Source organism: Gobius niger (genome assembly GCF_951799975.1).
Source record: "Gobius niger genome assembly, chromosome: 1".
Lineage (NCBI taxonomy): Eukaryota > Metazoa > Chordata > Actinopteri > Gobiiformes > Gobiidae > Gobius > Gobius niger.
The window spans coordinates 42,679,990-42,701,465 of NC_136852.1; the positions used below are offsets into that span (position 1 = coordinate 42,679,990).

At 42.5% G+C, this 21,476-nt stretch overlaps 2 protein-coding genes across 2 annotated transcripts; both read left to right on the forward strand.

Moving 5' to 3' along the window:
* Positions 1-262: 262 nt before the first annotated feature.
* On the forward strand, positions 263-20,916 carry gle1 (GLE1 RNA export mediator). The gene is made up of 15 exons (XM_079567669.1): positions 263-440; positions 1,999-2,244; positions 2,489-2,641; positions 10,105-10,253; positions 11,769-11,829; positions 13,247-13,501; positions 15,571-15,793; positions 16,402-16,514; positions 16,599-16,811; positions 17,349-17,539; positions 17,766-17,895; positions 17,977-18,081; positions 18,991-19,073; positions 19,707-19,770; positions 20,669-20,916. Exons 1-15 carry the CDS (start codon positions 342-344, stop codon positions 20,735-20,737), a joined length of 2,154 nt encoding a protein of 717 aa, XP_079423795.1. The 5' UTR covers positions 263-341; the 3' UTR covers positions 20,738-20,916.
* On the forward strand, positions 6,217-7,994 carry LOC306974320 (tripartite motif-containing protein 16-like; the record flags this gene model as incomplete). Its single annotated transcript, XM_079571513.1, has 1 exon — positions 6,217-7,994. The coding sequence occupies exon 1, from the start codon at positions 6,363-6,365 to the stop codon at positions 7,992-7,994; it is 1,632 nt and encodes a 543-aa protein (XP_079427639.1). The 5' UTR covers positions 6,217-6,362.
* Positions 20,917-21,476: the final 560 nt, after the last annotated feature.

Here is a 21,476-nt window from a genome sequence, read left to right on the forward strand (position 1 = left end):
TTTAGTAAACAAAACCTGTAACTTTACTTTACATTATTTACTAAATGTGTTTGCACATGAGGCTATACATCTACAAATAAAACCAAGTCATATGTAAATCAAGACAGGTTTGAAAGATTGCCAAAAAAAAATTATATATTTTTCATATACTTGTATAATGTTATTAAAATAATTCATAATTTGCGACTGGTGATGAAAGAATAAATCCTTTTGGGAGTCAGGGCAGAACCGTTGAGTCCTACTATGTTCCTCGTCGGACCGTCTTTATAACGGACTCATGTGGCGGGTCAGTTTTTGCTGAGCATCCACATTTTTACACTTTTGTTTTTCACTTTGTCAAAATGCAAGCAGACGGTCTCCGATGGGAGACGATAGAAGCCCTGAAGAACTCTCCAAAAGGAAAACTCCACTACGACCCGCACTGGTCTGAACGAGGCGAGGTGAGCGAGGCTAAAGTTAGCCTCTGCTAGCTGTTTGGCTAAGAGCTAACAAGTTTTTTACATTCATATTTACTTTTGCTGTTAATTTGACACAATATGTAAATGAGAGAAATCACCCTATATACTATTCTATTTACTGTTCTATTATTCTATATATTTGTGTAGATGATCACATGTTGACTATATTTAATTGTTAAACTTAGCACAGTGACTCCTTCTGGTTTGTTGATGTTAGTAAAAATTCAATGTGGTTCACTAAAGTTTCTCATCTTTCAAATATGAAGGTCAAGACATGCGGACGTAGGTTGGGAGTGTGCAGTGCGTATGTATAATGTAGCCTTTAGGCGTTTTGGATTTTTAATTTGTTCGTTTTTTTAGTTATTTGTGGATCAGTTTATGTCACTGACTTCATACCCCATTTGTTACCATCACACTATCATAATAGCAATTAAAACATAGTTTTGCACACATTTACACTGCCAATCTAAAATCTACCGATCCATACTGTGTTACACATTAGGAAGGAGATTATCAGTCACAAAACAATTGTAGTCAAAGTTTGATTTTATGAACCACCTGCACTATGCCTGTACACTTTGCACTGCCAATGCTGACATTTTGATTCTACATTTTATACTCTGTTCTAATTTTATTATTTATAACTTTTGCCCCTTAAAAGTTTTTTATTCATTGTATATAAGATACCTCTATCTACTGTTTATTTGTTTGCATAACATCCTGTCTTTGATTGCACATTTTTTGCTTTCTTTTTAAACAAGTGTATTTCTCCATTGTGAGATCAATAAATGTCTTATTTTATCTTATCTTATCTTATTGCACTCAGAGGCAGGAAGTACTCGGTTACATCCACTCAAGTCGTACAAGTAGTACGTGAGTTACCTTTTTAGGAAACTGTACTCATTATGTATATTAGTCAGTACTTTTTACTTCTACTTGAGTCGCAATTTTCAGGACTTGAGACTTTCTTGACCAAAGCTCTATAAAGACTTTACTTTACTTGGGACTTGCTGTCAATAACTTGCTGTGACTTTATAGTTATTATTGATTTGAGTGAACCTGTTGAAAGGACAGCATTAATTGCGTAAAACCAGCGCATCTATATTTACATATGGTAATCAGCCACATGCTTTAGGCTTCCCGACACAGATCGACTAATCAAGCGAGCGCAGAAAGGCAGGAGGAAATGTGTTTTTCTTTGGATGCTCTAAAAGAGGTGAAGATTCACAGACGTTTATTAAGGACAGGCAAACAGGTCCTGTGTTACAGGGAACCACTGTCAGAAACTAACAAAAATATAATTACGCTGGTATACAATCCTCCCCAAAGCTCCTTCCTGACCCTGTTTTACTCTATCATTTGCCTTCTGTTTATTTTAATATAGAGAATTATAATTATCTATTATGATACTTTCTTGCACTACATTACCATGAAATTTGTAAACGCAGTATCGGGGCCAATCCAAGTTAGTAATAGAAAGCTTTATTCTTTTTTTTACTAATGTAGCACTTCCTACGTCGTCTTCTCTGTTCTCCCCCAGGACATTTTGGAGGGCTACCATGAGTCTCCCAGCCTTTCGTCCTACTCTGCTGCTGTGGTGGAGCGGCTCAGTTCTGTCCATTTACAAAAGTCCAGGCTCAGCTCCGGATCCGGTGAATCCAGTCCTGGTTTCTCTGAGGAGGCCCATAACTCCTTCTCCTCCAGCTCCATCCTCAGCCTAAACAACAGAAACAACGGACTTTCCACTGTTTCAACAGAGTCCCCCGTTAAACAAGACTCGGAACAGGTGAATGGATGATGTTTTGTTACTATTCTGAGCTAAAGTATTTTGAATAGCAGTTTTTTCTGGCAAGTATTACATTTGCGATTAGATTTATGCTCGAGTTCACAGTGCACATTTTTAATCCCATTCTATTTCATGTCAAGAGCTTCCATTTACACAGCTGGACCGTCTTTTTGATCTGAATTTTGTTCCTTCCACTTTATATCTGATGTCTACAGTTGTTGTAATGTGTTTGTTATATTTGTAGGTGGGCAGTGAAGCCTCCACAGACACAGAGCCTCCTCTAGACCCAGTGCGCAGTCCTCCTCCGACCACAGGGCTCTTCCTGCTGTCGCCCAAAGCCATGAAAACCGCCGGACGCATCATTCGCTTTGAGGAGGAGACCAAGCACAAGGCCAAGGTCAGGACACAACACAATTTAAACACACAATTTGAAAAGGTAGTGCAACTTTGGTTCATCGAAATATGGCATTTCTAAGTTGTTCTTATAAATAAAGATCTTCTTCTTCTTATCATTAAGCACTCCTCTCTCTCTCTCTCTCTGCTGGTTTATATGAATAACGTGAAACGGCCCAGACTCAGGTCTACATGCAAAAATATTTTATAAAACATGTGTCATCTGAACAAAGTCTGTGGTTTCAGGGTTTGGATACAGATGTTTTTTTTTAAACCAAGTCCCTCTGCGGAAACATCTCATGATGTGTTTAAAGCAGTACTGTGGAACTTTGGCTCATAGCCATCTAGTGGTCGCCAAGTGAACAGCACCTGTTAGTGATCAGCTGTTGCTGTTTGAGGACAATGTGCGTTTATTTTGGTTTGTTGCAAACAAGCATTTTATCTCAGTTAATACCCAAATAAGGAAAAAACAGAGGAACGTTGCAGGATGCGTTGCGAATAGGGCTGGGTACCGTTAAACCGAAAAGCTCCGGTAGGGGGTGGTATCGAAAAACTTTTTTTTTCGGTGCTAATTTTCACTACTTTTTCTCTCCAGACGTCAATAAATGATCCGCAGTGAGTCTAAAAAAAGCCTGAACTCATGAGCAGCTTCAGTTCAAATGCAGATGCTTTGCAAAGCAAAGCTATAACTTCCTAACACTTTAGTCATTATTAGAGATGGCAGAGCCGTGGTCTGAGCCAGGACTAAACCACTAAACTGGTTAAAAACCAGGACTAAACCAGGACTGAATAAAAACTAGAGGTCTTAGACAAAGAAACAAGCAGTGACAACAAGAAACACTGCACCGATGGGACTACGCAGTCGGGCCTTCCTCCTGTCAAAACAGGAAAAGCCCTTTATGAAGAAGCAACTGCAATTAACTTTTCAAATCCAGCCAAGAAACATGACACAAACACCAAATCCCATACAAGACAACCTGAAAAGAGAAGAACGAAAAGAGATGTGTCTACAGCTGCCATAGAGACGTTCTATAAAGATCTGGACAATGCAGCCCCAACAGCATCAGAGAAGAGTGGCCTCCTGAGGGCATTGCCAGAGTACTGTAAACAGTTCGTGCCAAAGGTAATTTCTCTCAAACTACCACAGCCTCTGACAGAGTTATACAAGTCTAGCCGTGGGTTGTCTGCCTCTGACCTCATGATGAAATGTGATGAGGAATTCATGAACATGGAAGTCACACAAGAGCAGGTCACTCATTTTCTTAATCAAAGCTATATACACAGAAATTTTATTTGCGATTGTTGTTTTAATGCTCTTTTGAATGTTGTAGGCAGTAAAAGTAGAGGAAGAGACACGGCAACAGGGACAGTCCAGGCTATGGTTTGACATGAGAGGTGGCAGGGTGACAGCGTCCAGGTTCAAATCAGCAGCAAGAACCGACCCTACAAATCCTTCCAAATCTTTGATTAGGCAGATATGTTATCCCAACCAGGGCCGCTTTTCGACAGTGGCAACAAGGCATGTGTATGATGACACGAACATTCAAGACATGTTTTTATAGTGAGACTATGCTTACATCTTTCAAATCAAATATGAATTATTAATTACATTTATACGTGTTACAATGTTAAGGAAATTTTCAGGGAACGGTCTCAGGAGCTTATAGATAAAAATTGTAGTTAAAGACTGAGAACAGCGATTCTGCGGGTTCAAAAGGGTGAGGGGTCATTCAAAAGCATTTAATTTATTGAAAAATGACGACATTACTCAACATTTTCTACTGTATAAGTTCATTAAAAATACCAAAATGATGGTCTAAAACAGGCTTTTGCTGAAACTTACCTACATGTTGCCATTTTTTTAATACAATTATCTTTCCTCTTTTTAATGAAACATTTGCCAATTCTAAGAAAGGAAAAAGTGACTTTTTTGTTTTTGTTTGTGGCATTAAAATATAGTGTTTTGGCATTAAACTGACATTAAAAAGCATTAAATTGAACTCGCTTCTGCCTGTATAAACCCTTCAGAGTAATGGTTGAAATCATAACAACTCGGTTTTCTTGTTTGTTAGATGGGGATGCGAACATGAAAAAATAGCGAGGCAGACATATGAAGCCATCGCTCGACCACAGCATCAGGACCTGAGAGTTTGTGTTTGTGTTCTCACTGCCACAGACGAGAAGCATTTCTGCCTTGTCAACACAAATGGGTTTTACACACTGGGCAGAGATCGCGTACTTCTACCAGGTGCAAACTCGGTTGTTTGTGACAGAGCGAATGTACTGTGACTTCATGGTGTGGTCTGAATCCAATTGTTTTTTTTGTTGTTGTTTTTTTTTATGCCTGATCGTGTCTTCTTTACAGAAGCATTGCAAAATGTAGAAATGTTCTATATTTTTCAATATTACAATTTTTCCTGAGCTGTTGGCCAAAATACATACATGTCCAGAAATGCTACTATCAGACACCACACAGAGCACAGAGTCAGTGGTGGGAGATAAGGATTTGTAAAGCCAAGTTTATAATAGCTCTCTTTATTCTTGTTTACAGTAGTTTGTGTTAAAGGAATAGGCCACCGTTTTTACATACCAAGATATGTTCTTACCTAACCTTAGACGTGTTAATATATCCCCGTCTGGTCTTTGTCCGTGCGCTCTGCCAGTCAAACGGAGCACATACGCAGCCTTTCCCACATGTCATATAGCTCCAAAAAAGCTCACGATAGAAGCTACCAAGCTCTTCCACGTGTTCCCTATTTAAATAAAGTTACGTGAAGTGTTTTCATGCAAAGTATATTTACACAGAAATGTAGCATGTCGATTTTATAAGCAAATAAAAAGGGGTACTATATTGTGAGGCGTAATGATACGAAGAGCACAACGTCTGCGTAGTAACTCCTAAAGACTTCCCCCGCTCACTTCCGTCAGTAGAAGCTGCGTGACTTGTACAGAGCCTTTTACAACAAGCAGAAAATATATTTTCGGAAAGTGCTGGCGCATTCCTACCTCATGGTCGAGGTCCTGAGTCCTGTGTCGTCGTCCGGGGTGAGTTGGAAATCCGTGAAACATTACTACACTATATACTTTCTGCTTGTTATCACAGCCCGGCACGATGCACGTAAAAGGCATTGTTCACAAGTTATCGACGCTTCTTCAACTGTTCTCTGCGAGCTCTCTACAAGTCACGCAGCTTCTATTGACGGAAGTGAGCGGGGGAAGTCTTTAGGAGTTACTGCGCGGACGTTTTGCTCCTCGTATCATTACGCCTCTTTTTATAGTACCCCTTTTTATCTGCTTATAAAATCGACATGTTACATTTCTGTGTAAATATACTTCGCATGAAAACACTTCACGTAACTTTATTTAAATAGGGAACACGTGGAAGAGCTTGGTAGCTTCTATCGTGAGCTTTTTTGGAGCTATATGACATGTGGGAGAGGCTGCGTATGTGCTCCGTTTGCCTGGCAGAGCGCACGGACAAAGACCAGACGGGGATATATTAACTCGGCTAAGGTTAGGTAAGAACATATCTCAGTATGTAAAAACGGTGGCCTTTTCCTTTAACTGCCCCTCCCGCTCTGTACTTCCTTCTGTTCTGCACTTCCTCATTCATCCTCAGACACACAGAGCAGCGGAGAGAAAGAGCTGTTCCCTTCTCTCACATTCTCCACCCTTAGCTTTCATTTGTTTCAAAGTGAAACTCAGTGGCTGTTACCAAGGCAGACATGGCGGAAAAAGTCCTCGACCAAGACGACTTTAGTTGTTCCATCTGTTTGGATTTACTGAAGGATCCAGTGACTGTTCCCTGTGGTCACAGCTACTGCATGAAGTGTGTGAAAGAACACTGGGACAAAGAGGACGAGAATCAGGTTTACAGCTGTCCTGAATGCAGAACGAGCTTCAGCTCCAGGCCTGTGCTCGGCAAAAACATCATGTTTACAAGTTTATTGGAGCAGCTGAAGAAGACTGGACTCACAGCGCCCCCTGCTGACCGCTGCTATGCTGGACCTCAGGATGTGCCCTGTGACGTATGTACTGGGAGGAAGATGAAAGCTGTCAAGTCATGTCTGCAGTGTGTGGCCTCATACTGTGAAAGCCACCTCCAGCCTCATTATGATGCTGCAGTGTTACAGAAACACCAGCTGGTGGCGCCCTCTAATAAACTGCAGGAAAACATCTGCTCTCAACACGACGAAGTGAAGAAGATGTTTTGCCGCAGCGACCAGCAGATCATCTGCTACCTCTGCTCTGTGGACCAACACAAGGGCCACGACATGGTGTCCTCAGCCGCAGAGAGAGCCCAGAGGCAGAAACAGCTGCCGGCTCGAAGGACCCTGCTGCTCCAGAGCCTCCAGCACAAAGAGACAGACCTGAAGAGCCTCCAACAGGAGGCCCGGGACATCAGCCGCTCTGCCCAGACAGCAATGCTGGGCAGTGAGCACAGCTTTGCAGAGATGGCCCTTCTCCTGAAGAAAAGACACTCTGAAGTGAAGCAGCAGATCCGCTCCGAGGAGCAGAGCCAACTGAAACAAGTCCAAGAGCTACAGGACCAACTGCAGCGGGACGTCACTGAGCTGAAGAGGAACATCTCTGACCTGGACACACTGTCCCTCACACCAGATCACAACCAGTTTCTACAGCTCTATCCTTCACTGTCCACAGACCCACAGAGGACAGAGCCAATCAAGATTCAGAGAGGGCCACGCCGCTACTTCGAGGATGTGACCAGAGGTGTGTCCACACTCTGGGACAAACTAAAGCTCAGTCTGGAGGGTCTGAGTCCAGTCCGTGTTTTGACACGGACCATCAGAGAGGACTTCTTACAATATTCATCAAAGATCACTCTGGACCCAAACACAGCACACTGCAAACTGTCTCTGTCTCATGGGAACAGCAGAGCAACAGCTATGGTTGACCTGCAGTGCTATCCTGATCATCCAGACAGATTCAGCGCGTGGGAGCAGGTCCTGAGCAGAGAGAGTCTGACGGGCCGGTGTTACTGGGAGGTGGAGTGGAGTGGGAAGTGGGTTCGTATAGCAGTTTCATACAGAAATATTCAGAGGAAAGGACGCTCTGATGAAAGTAGATTTGGATTCAACAGTAAATCCTGGGCCTTAGACTCTAATGAAGGCAGTTGGTTATTTCGTTTTAACTCTGTCCTGACCAAGAACTTGGGTCCAGTTTCTTCCAGGATCGGGGTTTATCTGGACCATAGTGCAGGGGTATTGTCATTTTATAATGTCTCTCCAAAACTGACCCTCCTCCACAGCGTAGAGACCACTTTCACTGAGCCTCTCCACGCAGCAGTCGGACTTGGCTGGGATATTGGCAACATGGTACATTTCCCCCTCAAATAGCAGATTTGTTGTTCAGTTTAACTCCTGATGAACAAACGGAGCAACAGCGGCCGCCTCATGCTCGCCCTGGCCGCCTACCGCTCATCTCGGGTCTGACTTTACGCCTCTGCTTCTTCTGCGCTGTGTCCAAGTCTCAGTTCTCTGCTATTGTACCCTGGTTTGTGTTTGTTTTCAGTGCTTTCTTGCAACGTAGATTTTTAGGAGTTACAAGGCTGTTGAACTGGTGGCCAAAGCAGCAATGAATGACACAAACCGGGCGTCATACCTTCTGTTGTCCTAGCCCTTTTTTTCAAGGCTGTATTTTTCCCATGAATCCATGTAGGAAAGGTTCAGAGCGAACTGTGTGGGGGACGGGGGGACGCACACAGCTCCATTTCCATCAGCCTTATTAAAAGTAACTATATTATTAATCATAGCCCCTTTCGCTTAAACTGCAGTAAAATGCAAATAAAAGTGGAGTAAACGGACAACGGGGCTCATAGTAGACATTATTCCGTGCTGCTGGGTTTATTTTTTTCTTCCCTTCTGCATTAAACATATTGCGGCGCTGCTACAGTTCAATGTGCTACACATGTAAACAAACAACTCCTCGTGCTTCTCTAATCGACCGTGGCTCGGTTCATTTATGTAAGTGTGAGCCAGGGCTGTTTGGAGCATCCATACTTTTCCTCAAACGAGCGAGACAATGGCACCTTTCGGATGTCAAGTGTGAGTGCGCCCTTAGGTGAATCATTACAAAAGCAACATAAACCTGTTGAATTGTTTTGGGTGTTTCCATGAGCCTCTTTTCACCAACTGAGGATTTAATGTTGCATGATCAGATGCATGTTGAAACAAATGTAGATTCTGTAGAAAGGTACTAGCGTATATAAAAGGCAAGCTTATGTCCTTATTTTGTTTTACGTGTTTGACTACTTTAAATTAGATTAGTTTCTCCAAAATACGTGGAGCTAAATGTTTAAATTCTAGAGACACTTCTCAAATCTTTCTCACACATGCCGACACGATGTCAGAAATAGACGCAGATTAATGCAGTACAATGACATGCCAGGGCTGGCCAATATATTGATATTTAAGATATTGATATATTTTTAAATGAGATATGAAAATAGACGTTATCGCATATATTGATGCAAAATTAAAATTTGCGCTGTAATATTTGTTTTATAAGCTATTTTTATTTAAGATGTTTTTTTTATTTAAATGTGCACCTTACAGAGCTTTGTAATACAGTGTTATGTTTACATTTTATAGTGAGTTTTCAATAAAACTTTTTGGCTTTGACTTCCATTCCACTTCACATCACTTTGCGGAAAAAATATCAGGATATATATCGCATATAGGTACTCACCTCTACATATTAGACACTTTTAATCAGGCTTAATTTTACACTTTCATTCATTAAATGTTTTTTTTTTTTTTTACAGTTTGCTCCTCATTTTCCAATCATACACTACATTCTCCAGGTTCTGAACTTTACATCCATATTCACCAAGCTTTAGTTGGTGAAAGTTGTGTTTTTAAAACGGTGAGAGCCAAACCGGGTATCGGCCCAGTAGCGGATACTTGGAATTGATCCGCGATATTGTTTTTTTCTGAGTATCGGATCGGTGCATCCTTTTGTTACATGGTTTTGTTAAATGGCACATGCTTTAAGTTGTGCAATAATAATCATATCTGTTTACATTGTAAAAGCTTTAAGTGTTCAATAAATAAATACAAATATATTTTTCTCATGTTGTATTTTCTTTCCTGAAACCTATAATAAATTGTAAACAAGTACTCGCAATCTCGCATAAGTCAGTTTTTTGTCTTGTCAATTGATAACTAACTTTTTCTGCTGGTAATAGGTCATAACACAGACTGAAATATCAATATATTTCTCCCCACTCTCTCCTTCTCCCCTCTCTCTCTCTCTCTCTCTCTTTCTCTCCTTCTCCCCTCTCTCTCTCTCTTTCTCTCCTCCTCCCCACTCTCCCTCTCTCCCCTCTCTCCTTCTCCCCTCTCTCTCTCTCTCTCTCTCCTTCTCCCCACTCTCTCCTTCTCCCCTCTCTCCTTCTCCACTCTCTCCCTCTCTCCCCTCTCTCCTTCCCCCCTCTCTCCCCCACAGCTGGCCGTGCGTTGGCGGCAGGAGGAGCAGGAGAAGCTGGTGGCGGCGGTGGTGAGCTCCGAGTCCGAGCAGCTGAAGCGTTTCGAGGAGCTGATGGAGCTGAAGCAGAGGCAGGACCTGCAGAGCGTCCGGGACATGATGGACCGAGAGTGAGTCCCCAAACCCCCCAACCCCCCAAACATGAGAGGCGCTGACATTTTAAAAAGCACATATTTAATGGTTCAGGGGGGAATGGTCCAAAATACTGTGGTAGAATCTGCCCTTCTTGTGTCTGGTTTATGGTTAAGATCTCTCGGCTGATCTGCATATAAAAATAATAATGATGGTAATAATTTTCTTTGAACACTGTTATTGCGGTCAAACTAATCCTATTCCCTCCCTCGTGGGTCCTCGCGGATACAGAAAAACATAGACCTGCTCCCGGGGCAATGAACCTAATCTATAGAGATGCCTCTGTTTTAAGGCCTGGACTTTAAATTAAAAAATCACCTCCACATTTTGACAGTTTAGTGTTTTAACATCACCTTATGTCCAAAAGCAGCGTCGACTGTTGGCTTTTAGTGATTAAAGTTATAATAAAGGGCCACATGCCTTTTAAAGTCTGAATCTGTGCAAAAATTTGGTTTCAGTGTCATTTTGTGTCAGATATTCAGGTTGCTGAATATCTGACACAAAAGGTGCTGAGGTGGGAGGCAGGAAAACACTCATTTTGAATTCCTGAAAAGATCCTGAGGATTATAGAACAAAAAAGTGAAGTCCCCAGGAACACTGGACGATCCTCGACGCAAATGAAGCTGTTACTGGAGCGACTGTAGCCCGATAACGGTCGGAGGCATCTGCGACTGAAGTCATTCAAAAACAAAGAACGTCGTCACAGGCCTCGTCTGAGCCACAGAACTGTCCTTTTGAACATTCAAAGGTGGAAGATTTTTTTTAATTCTCTGACAAAAAATGTGACCTTGATGGTCCTGATGGTTTCCAACATTACTGACTTCACAAGCAAATCCACCTGAGATGTTATATGGGGCGCCACAGAGTCTGGCGCCCCATAATGCATAATACACACCCATCACACAGTCTCTTCAAGGTAATGCCTTCAGGGAGGAAACTGCGCAATCTACGGGCCAGTTCCAGTCGACTGAAGAACAGTTTAATACACAAGGCCATCGGAAAGCTGAACTCCCTGACCTCCCTCCCTTTTTTTGTTCCACAACCCTCAGGATCTTTAAGATGCCTTTGTCATCTGGACGTCATGACCGTTTGAAAATCTGTGGTCCATGTGGTCCTTTTGATCAGCTACAAAAACAGGCCATTTCAGTTTCCGTCTCACTCCCATTCCTTCTTGTTGAACATTAAAGTTCTGTTTGGAACTTTGTTAAGATCCAACATTGAGAAATGTCGGGACTGTAATTCCAAAAATGGCATTAGAAACATTTGGTAAATATGGAAAGATGGAGTGGGGTCTGGAGTAGATCGCTTTGGGCCAATTTGAGTAGAATCGGCCTGTTTTAGGAAGGAATTAAGAACGAAATAGAAGAACCATATACTGAATATTTCATGTTCAAATGTACTTATGTGTGTTCTACAGCTGTGTTGCAGAATTATCCACTTACTTATCCACAAAATATGACCTGAAATCACAGGGAGGTTTTCATATGTTTCAGGACTAAAGAGAGCATTGGTCGACAAGAGAAACTGAAAGAGGAGCAGCGCCATCGAATGAAGGTACGAGACTAAACTAATGTATTCAGCTTCATTCTGCCAGGGCTTTGCAGATGTTTTTGTGTCGATATATCGGGTTTTAGCGTTAGCAGCTAAAGCAGAGTTTAGCATTATGACAGAAGTTTACCAAAGATCGTGAACTGACAAGCATCTGCTCTAATGCAGCTGAAATCCTCCAGCTGTCATGGCTTTTTTTCTTTCCTTCTTATGATTACAAAGGCTGCAGCGTTCGAGGGTTGCGGAGAAAAAAACTGCACCGTTAGTTCTAAATGGTAGTATTATGTTCGAACGGCAAAAAAGAAAAGAAAAGAGTTACATGAAGGTTGCAGTTTGGTAAATAAATAATTCTCAAAATGCTTCCTTTGCTGCATATCTTATTTATGCTGATAATGTGTGTTGCACACAAGATTAATGAGATGTTTGTATCTCATTTGAATCTGTTGATCTGATCTGTATTGAATCCACCATCAGTGCAGCGTTTGCAGGAGGAGTGGGGAGCGTGGGCGAGGGGGAAAGCCAGGTGAGCGGAGGGAGGGGCAGGACAAGGATTCACTACTCCACTACTGATCCCCCAAAAATCATAAAGACATGGCTTGTGACAATAAGTCGCACTTTTTTGGATCTAAAAGGAAATTTTAGTGATTTAGAAAAAAATATTTGTGTCTGTGTCGCAGTGGGATGAATACTGCTCTCCGTCCTGTGAAAGCATGAAAGGTTGTGACGAAAACCTGTGAGGCTGCAACATGATGAATTTTTGGAAAAATTGGCGGGCGAGCTGAAGGGAAAGGGAGAGAGCAGACAGGAAGACGTTGGAGCTGCGCGTAACACATTCAGCTGCAAGAGGCTGATTCTGTCTAATAAAACCAGATGAACTAGAGACCAAAGGATTTCTAGGGAGACTTTCTATCAGCAGTTTCGTATATACGAGCTAAATGCTTCCTTTTTTTTTTTTTTGTCCCTCTGCGCCCGGTACCAAATACGTCACAGCCCGGTACCAGTCCCCGACCCGGTGGTTGGGGACCACTGCTCTAGAGGCATGAGTTAGTCTAGTTAGTTAGTAGGCATAGTCGAAATAGAAATAATTGATTGACAAAAATAACCTGACCACTGGAGGATAATCCATTGATTTCAGAATATTGTGTAGATAGAATCTTGTTATTGCAACTCGAATTCGTTTTTTATAGAATTGGAAGGTTCTATCTGCAAATGAACACTTCTCAAAACTATAACTTTGATTGAAAATTCAGAAGTGTTTTACGTAGATTCCCTTGCCTTCACTTCCCATGTACTAATGAAAGTTATTACCCATTTTTTATATGAAACTTTAACCCTAAATGTCTTAGAAAGTACTCAGGACGCAGGTAGAACCCTCTGATTCTGAGGTCTCTCAGTCCCTCATGTGAGTGTTATGTTCCGTCAGATCTTGAACCTGCGTCTGCGCGAGGCCGAGCAGCAGCGCTTGAGGGAGGCGGAGCTGGAGAAGCAGCGTCAGGCCGACGGCAGGGAGCGGCTCCGGGGTCTGAACTCCATCCAGGAGGAGGTTCTGCAGCTGAACCAGGTCCTGAACGCACAGCAGGGGCCCAGCGAGGTCCCGGCCCAGAACCTGGCCTCGCTGTGTCAGAGGGGAAACCAGCTCTGCTCACAGGTGTCGGAGGTCGTCAGGAAAACCACAGAGGTACTGCTTTGGTCTGGTGAACTTTGAGGTTTATTTAACACGCACTGAAACAATCATGAGAGAAAAAAGAAAATCAAGGAGACTGGCCTCCGCCATGAGAGGATTCAAGTGATAGTTTGCAAAATGAGGAGAGAAAGTGGAATTTGAAAGTCTCCACCTGATTGGACCTGACAGGCCATCAGTAAAGGGACTTTAGAGAAAAATATTCTTGTTTGATGATTGAGATTACTACAACGTCCTGTCGGTGTAATCTCTGCACCCCTACCTTAGCCGAGCACATTTTCTCCAGCTCAGCTTTACCCAAATCTAAAAGCGAAGGCCTACAAAACTGATCTAAACTTTTTTTGTGGTGTTTCTGCTACGTTTTTATCACTGTTATCACGCTCCATTTTGAGCGTGATAACAGTGATACTTTACTACGAATGCTCTCGCGCGGAATTACAAAACTTAACGAACAGAGGGTGAATTGTGACATTCGTGGAAGATTTTTTGAAAGCCAAAAACTTTCTCCATGATTGTCACGAGCTGATGTGCTCTGTTAAGAATCTCATTAAGAAGTCATGTATGACAGAAAAATGCCATTCGTAGCGCATCGTGCCTGTGTGTAAACATTAGTTTTAGGTCTTTTGTAAATGTTTCACTCAAGATGCATGATGGAACTTTTTATATGAAAAATATCCACTTTCTACGCACTTTCTAGTGCGTCTTTTTATCCCAGCGGCTCCTGGGTCAATTGGTTTTAGAGTTTCCTGCAATAATAGAAAGCTGCAGTGCAGATCCAGATCCACCACAGTATCACTGTGATGCTGCGCCCTCTGCTGGTACAGCGGATCCATGACAGTATTATTTAACATATTTTGTATTTTACAATTAGGGCTGAACGATTTTGCCAAAAATCAACATTGCGATTTTCTTCAATCAATATTGCGATTTCCATTTTATTGCGATTTTCCGCTAATAACTTTTTGTTACAACTGATTTAATAAAGTATTACTCACTCTTAAGTTCTTTATAATCACATGAAGATAATTCCAAATAGTCCACATAGTCATTTAGCCTACATCATTTCCAATAAGCTTATATTGAATTTTTTTTGTTTGTAAATAGCCTAAATAATTTCTTGCTATTTGCTCTTGTGTTTTAGTCAGTGGTTGTGAGATAAGTTCTTTTCTTTATCCAAAACATTCCCAAACATAAGCCTTGAAAAGTGAGCCGCAAAGGACTCAGCTCAGGCTCAGCTTCATCTCTGTGGAGGCAGAGACGTGTAAACCCGGAGGAAAGTTTCTGTGATCAGTGCATGAGACCGTGTAGCTGCAGCTAACGCAATGCTAACAGAGGAAAAAGCAATAGTCCTGAGCGGTGGCTGCTTTATATGCGCTGATATTTTCACAGTACATCCACAATCTACGCGCACCTAAAGTAGACGGAGAAGTAAACAAAAGCACACGGTGGAGCCCGGAGCCGGACGTCTGTGGCGTCTCTCGCCGTTACACTCACTTCTATGGGCATTTCAAAATCGCGTTGTGTAATATCGCGATAAAATCGCAAATGCGATTAATCGTTCAGCCCCATTTACAATTGTATTGTTGGGGTTACAGTCGTTAGAATTTGGGTTAGGGTCATTAGGGAACAAAAATAACAAGCAATTCCTATGCTGCTTGAAGTTATGTTATCTTTATGAATAAACAAATTAATTAATTTTTTCATGAAAACATTGAAATAAGGAGAGCAGAGTGCTCGCTGGATCACCACAGTCGCAGAGAAATGCTACGTACTTACCCTGATGAAGACTCCTCGCGTTGGTGACGCTGTAAATAAAATGAAAATTCTGCTCAGCCTCATCTCATTCGTTTCAATCATAGTTTTAGTGTCATTACCTACTTTGAATTCAGTTTTAGTCAAAATGCTTCTTCAAATTTTGAAAACATTGAAATGTTGCATGTGTGCAGCATTTTGGGCAGCGATGGTTGTTTTAAATGTGCTTTATGCATTTGACCTTGACCTGTAGCTAAAATGAAACTCATCTTCATCCTCAGTCCCCTTGTAAAGCTGTTAAACCCTCTTCTCAGGGCGACTTCCCGAGCGTGGAGGACATGACTGTAGCGGAGCGAGCCCTCCACGACATGAGGGCTCTGATCCGGCTGCAGCAGGAGGAAGTGACCAAAGCTCAGGAGAAGAAGAAGAAGGAGGCGGAGCTGGAGGAGCAGAGGAGGAAAGAAGAGGAGCAAAAGGCCAAACAGGAGGCGGAGAAGAAAGCAGCCGACGCCGCCAAAGAGAAGGCCAAGAAGACAGGTGGGTTTAGTCCTGGGTTAGTCCTGCTGTAGTCCCGGTTTAGTCCCGGTTTAGTCCAGTTGCTTTCAAACAAAAAAATCTATTCTGTTGCTTTTTCTTTCTTTTGTGTTTTCCTCCTCATACATGGTGGCACATCTAGCGGTGGGGTCACTTAGAGTAGCTTTAATTTGATTAAAAAGCATTCGATTGGATGGAATTTTCTTTTTTAATGATTTTGATCGACTATTTCACTGCATAATTTTGTCAAAAATATGAGAAATATGTCCCCTAACACATTAAAGTGCAGTTTTGGCTGAAATTGTGCACAGACTTGCACTAAAGTTGCACGTTGCCTTTGCATGATCGACATTTCCCCTCATTCCTCTGTTTGATGGAAGGTTTTCAAATCTTAAGAAATGAAATATGCTCATACTTGTGTAGTCTTTGGGTTAGAAAGCATTACATTTCACTTGCTGATGCCCGTGTAAACCCTGATATTGTATTAGCTTGTTTAAGGCCTCCTGCTGTCAGCAGAGGGCGCTCCAACCAAAGCGTTGCCGTTGTCCGGGCTGCGGTCAGAGCAGTGTTGGAGCTGAACGTCTTCCCTTCTCTCTCTCTGCTCCTCTCAGGACTGCAGGCTGAACCCGAGGACTCCACTCTGAAATGGTTCAAAGAGCTCCAAGACTCTGCAGCTTCTGTGGCCAAGTCGTTCGAAGACTTCTCCACCACCAAAGACGCCAAGGTTTGGACTTTATCCTTTTCAGAAAATGCTGACTCTCTCTCCGACGTCAACATGAATTCTTGAATCTTGATTTCTCCTGCAAAGACGAAGAAGCTGAAGCTGGAGTTGATGAAGGCGGCCGTGATCCCCGTGAGCCAGATCTCCACGAAGTCCGGCTCCCACCTCCGCGAAAACTTTGAGAAGATCGAGAAACTCCTGAGCGGCAAAACCGTGCAGTCCGGAGGGATGACTGTGTCCGCGACGCATCACCCGCAGGGGCTGCAGTTCGCCAGCTACAAACTCGCCGAGAAGTTTGTGGTCAGTCCATTCAGGCTTGAAAGTCTTTGGTTTAGGCCTGGTTCTCGTTTAGTCCTAGTTAAATTTGAGTTCTGTATCAAGGATTTAGAAATGGCTTGCTTACTCATTTTTCATCCAACAAACTGTTTGAGAGTTTGTGGATGTGTCTATTTTGGTAAATCTTTGAGTTCTTGTTTAGTCCTCCTGGTTTTATTTCTGCTGGTTAAATTCTGTCTGAGTCCTGCTTTAGGTTTCTTTAGACCGGTTGTTGTGTGAATAATACAAAGACTGCCACTATTTTGGCTGTACATTATGCAACAACACAACACCACCCTGTCTCCAAAAAATATGCAATAGGGTTTGAATATTTTAATCAATGAAAATCTTACCGTCATCAGATATGATGTCCCTAAAATTTGGGGAAAGAGATGTTTTTTTTTATTTTTTAGTTCAGCTCCTTGTGTTAGTCCAGCCTTTTTTTTTTGATCAAACACTACTGTATTTTAAACTGATCAATGAATATGTCTAAAAGCAAATTGGATCGTCTTTAATCTCCAGAAACAAGGCGAGGAGGAGGTGGCGTCTCACTTTGAAGCCGCCTTCCCGATCGCGGCTGTGGCCTCGGGCGTCTGGGAGCTGCACCCCGTTGTCGGAGATCTGTTCCTGGCTCATCTCCACAAGAAGTGCCCCTACTCCGTGCCCTACTTCCCCCAGAGGAAGCACAGCGCCACTGCAGAGGAGCACCACAGGTCAGAGCACTACTCTCAGGCCGCCGTAGTTTCACCGTTTTACCCTTTTCATTCTTTAAAATGAGCTCCTAAAGCAGCAGCTCGGGCCTTTTCTAAGTGTCTCCTCATAGGTTTTCTACTGATGCTTTAAAAGTCACCTTTTAGATGTATTTTATTTTTGTTTGAAACATATTTTGCAAACATTTGCGGGCTAAATGACTGTAGACCTTCTCTGCTGCTGATGTAGGAGGCTGGGTTACCGCGTGGACGACTCTGGAGTGGAGGGAGAGGACAGTTTCCTGAAGCGCATGTCGGGGATGATCCGCCTTTACGCCGCTATCATACAGATACGGTGGCCTTACGGGTCCAAACAAGGGGTAAAAACACTCTCCTCCAGCGGATGAAGTTCATTTTTATCCGATTTTCTTCGTCGACTGAACTAACGCGTGTGGTTGCAGCCGGCTCCTCACGGACTGAACCATGGCTGGAGGTGGCTGGCTCAGATGCTGAACATGGAGCCGCTCGCTGACACCACGGCCACGCTGCTCTTCGACTTCCTAGAGGTTTGTTTATTATTTTACTGAATAATCCGCACCAAATTGACAATGTCCTCGTATTGTTGAATCTGACTCACTGTCTGTAAAAGTCTGTTCTGATGATGTTCGGATCTGCTTGGACAAATCTATTGACGCAAAGCCAAACACGCTTAAACACGCACAGCAACAAAATAGCAGAAGTTTTGAATTACCTTTGTTTAGCTCTTGGGGGCTTGGTCGTGTTTGTGGGCCGTGCTGGATTTGGCCTTCAGTCCTTAGTTTGCCCACCTCTGTAAAGTCTTTAGTAAACTTGCACGATCAGACGGCTCCTAGACCAGTGGTTCTCAACCTTTTGGAGCCGCGACACCCATTATAACAGGTGCTATTTTACCAGAGTGCCATTATTTGTTCGTAGTTTGATGAATTTTATTTCAAACACATGCTAAAATACAAAATATGTATATTTTATCTAAATGATCTGGCGAACCCCCAAATTTGTCTCGCGACCCCCACCCCAGGTTGAGAACCATTGTCCTAGACGACTCACTCGAGAAGAGCTGTTTATTTGCATGCATCCCTCTGGCTCATTCCCACCCTGAGGAGATACAACTCCAGCCTTAAGTGCAGTTTGAGGCTGTTTGAGATTATCTGTGGCGCAGCTGGTGACTCTCATTCTAGAAGAATGAGCTCCTCGATTTGTTCATCCTCTGCTTTTCTCTGGTGGTTTTGGTGCACACTAGTTCAGGATATTTGGTGAAATATCCGGAGGATGGGAGGGTGTGCCAGGTGTGTTTTAAATGTTGTAATCTGTAAAGCACTTTGTGATACCTTTCGGTATGAAAAGCGCTTTATAAATAAAGTTTGATTTGAAATGACATGTTAAGAAGCTTAATTCAACTTACATTCAACTTATTTCTGTGATTTTAACCTCGTCAGGTTTGTGGAAACGCTCTGATGAAGCAGTACCAAGGCCAGTTCTGGAAACTCATCCTGCTTTTAAAAGAGGAATACGTGCCCAGGTAAAAACTCTAACTCTAAAGCTGGATCCCTCTGGCGGCGGGTGATTACTTTGTATTGTCAATGTGAAAGGCATACATGTGCGGGTGATGACTGCGCGTGGCGACAGTGCACTGCGCACATCAGCTGTTTACAGCGTGTAACGAGGCGTTAGGATTAAGTGGAGTCCAACACACACACTCAGGAAAAAAGGACACAGATCATCTGTTTGAATTTGGAGCAACATAACCACCTCTACTACATCATAAAGACAAGTGAACAGAAACACCGTCTGAAAAAAGGAGGAAAAGCTTTATGACGCCGCAGCAGCTGTGGTTTGAAATGCCTTTCTTGAGCCAAGGCATTCAGATCAGGATACGACCCAATAAAGAACTGGATTACAAACATGTTATATCATTATCGCGGGACAGACGGATACTGCACACTCCAAACCCACACATACTGAAATAAAACCCGGGAGAGGCAGGAGGGAGGAAAGTGGTGAGGAATTTCCAGCAACCTATTAAGTAGCGGTAACGCGATTCGTCCGGTTAGGTGTGTGCGTATCTTAACTCTGGCCGTCTCTGGAGAAGCTTGAAACCTCTGACTGTTCCTAAGTTTAACCTCCGCTTTGCTCTGCTTGTGTTTTTGAGCAGGATCAAAGCAGTGACGAGCAGCGGACAGATGGGATCGTTCATCAGACTCGAGCAGTTTCTACAGGTCAGAACACAAAAACATAGAGCCACAGACGGCAAACAAAATGGAAAGAACTAGCCGACTCTTTCACCTACAGCTCCACCTAGGGCTGGAACAACTAATCGATTAATCGACAACTAATCGATTACTAAAATAGTTGTCAACTATTTCAGTAATCGATTAATCGTTTTCTGGTAAACACAGACTAAAATAGAGCAAAAAAGACATGAAAATTATGTATTTTGGATGAAAACCTACTTTGTTATTAAAGTTAGGGTCTGCAGTGTTTTGTACATTGTAAATTTCATAAATATCTGTCTTTGTCTCATCCAATCAGAAAGCAGAATTAGCACAAAGAGCCTCCTACAAACGTTTACTTTAAGTTTACTCCATCAACATGTCCTCAAGCGGTGCCACTTTAGCGTTATGTGATAAAAAGAATGAAAAAATACAATTTCCATGCACCTTTCACAGCCAAGCGATTAATCGATTAATCGTGAAAATAATCGGTAGATAAATCGATTATCAAAATAATCGTTAGCTGCAGCCCTAGCTCCACCACTACTTTAACAAATGCTGAATTCCTCATTTCCGAAATGTGTGTTGGGTCACAAGTGTGAACCACTGGTTTGGGACACGTTTGGGACTGGTATAAATGAGCCTGAACTGTAGAAATATTTGTGTGAGGGGAATCACAGTCTACACAGTCTAAAAGCATCATAATTTATCATAGCAAATGTGTTGCAATTAGCCTATTTATTTATTATTTTTCATGACTGTACTACAGAGATGGCATCGCCTCACAGCATGACCCAATATGACATGCGCTAAGTGACCCAACATGCATTTGGGAAATGAGGAATTACTGAGGCCTTTATTTTGGAATAGTTCATTTATGTGTCATGTTTTCTTCTCTTCACAGACGTCCCTTCAGAAGCGACAGATCAGCCCCCCCAAAGGCCAGCTCTCCTCCGTTTTCTGGAGAACGTGATCCAAAACGAGCATCATGAACTTTTAGGACAAAACCGAGCCGTGTACCTCATTGATTTTATTTATTAGACATTACACGCACGGCACATCTAAACGGACATTTGTGAAGAAACATGTGAAAACATCGAGGCAATGCCAATGTTTTTGAGATTGTGTGAATTTTTTTTACTAAATTGTGCCCAGACGTGAGCGCTGTCTGAATAAATAGTTTTCTATACATTTTTATGTAACAACCAGGACGCAAAGATGAAGTGAGGTCTGACTGGACATTATACGCTCTGAGAGAAAAATGATGTCTTTGGATTTGTGTCAAGTCCAAAATAAAAAAGTGAATGAGATTTTTAGTAGAAATGTGTACTGTCTTTGTTGTCGAAAAGGTTTTAATGCCTTAACAGAAGCACAGCGCTCAGCGCTTGTTTTCTCTCCGTGTCTGTTTATGTTTCCTCCGGGTACTCCGGTTTCCCCTACTACTAAAAACGTGTACAATAGGTGAATCCTCCAGCCAGGTGATTCTGACCATCAGCCTGGCTCCACATCTGGAGATGGGTCCCCAGGTGCAGCCCTGTACGGACAAATTTCCCTATGGGGACAATAAAGTATACTTTAACTAAAACCAGTAACTAACCCATTTGTTATTTCAGAAGAATGTAGATATTTCTTTTAGCAAATTGGACGCATCAACTTTTGTCAGTTGAGAGAATTTTTCAGCAAAAACTTGCGAATGAATCTGTTTTGGGCCA

What these genes read in the sequence shown, in the direction of transcription:
- gle1 (XM_079567669.1), top strand. Translation starts at nt 342, where the DNA reads ATGCAAGCAGACGGTCTCCGATGGGAGACGATAGAAGCCCTGAAGAAC. An exon ending in ACTGGTCTGAACGAGGCGAG is followed by an intron (nt 441 to 1,998) that starts GTGAGCGAGGCT and finishes GTTCTCCCCCAG; the next exon opens with GACATTTTGGAGGGCTACCA. An exon ending in ACTGCAGAGGAGCACCACAG is followed by an intron (nt 17,540 to 17,765) that starts GTCAGAGCACTA and finishes CTGCTGATGTAG; the next exon opens with GAGGCTGGGTTACCGCGTGG.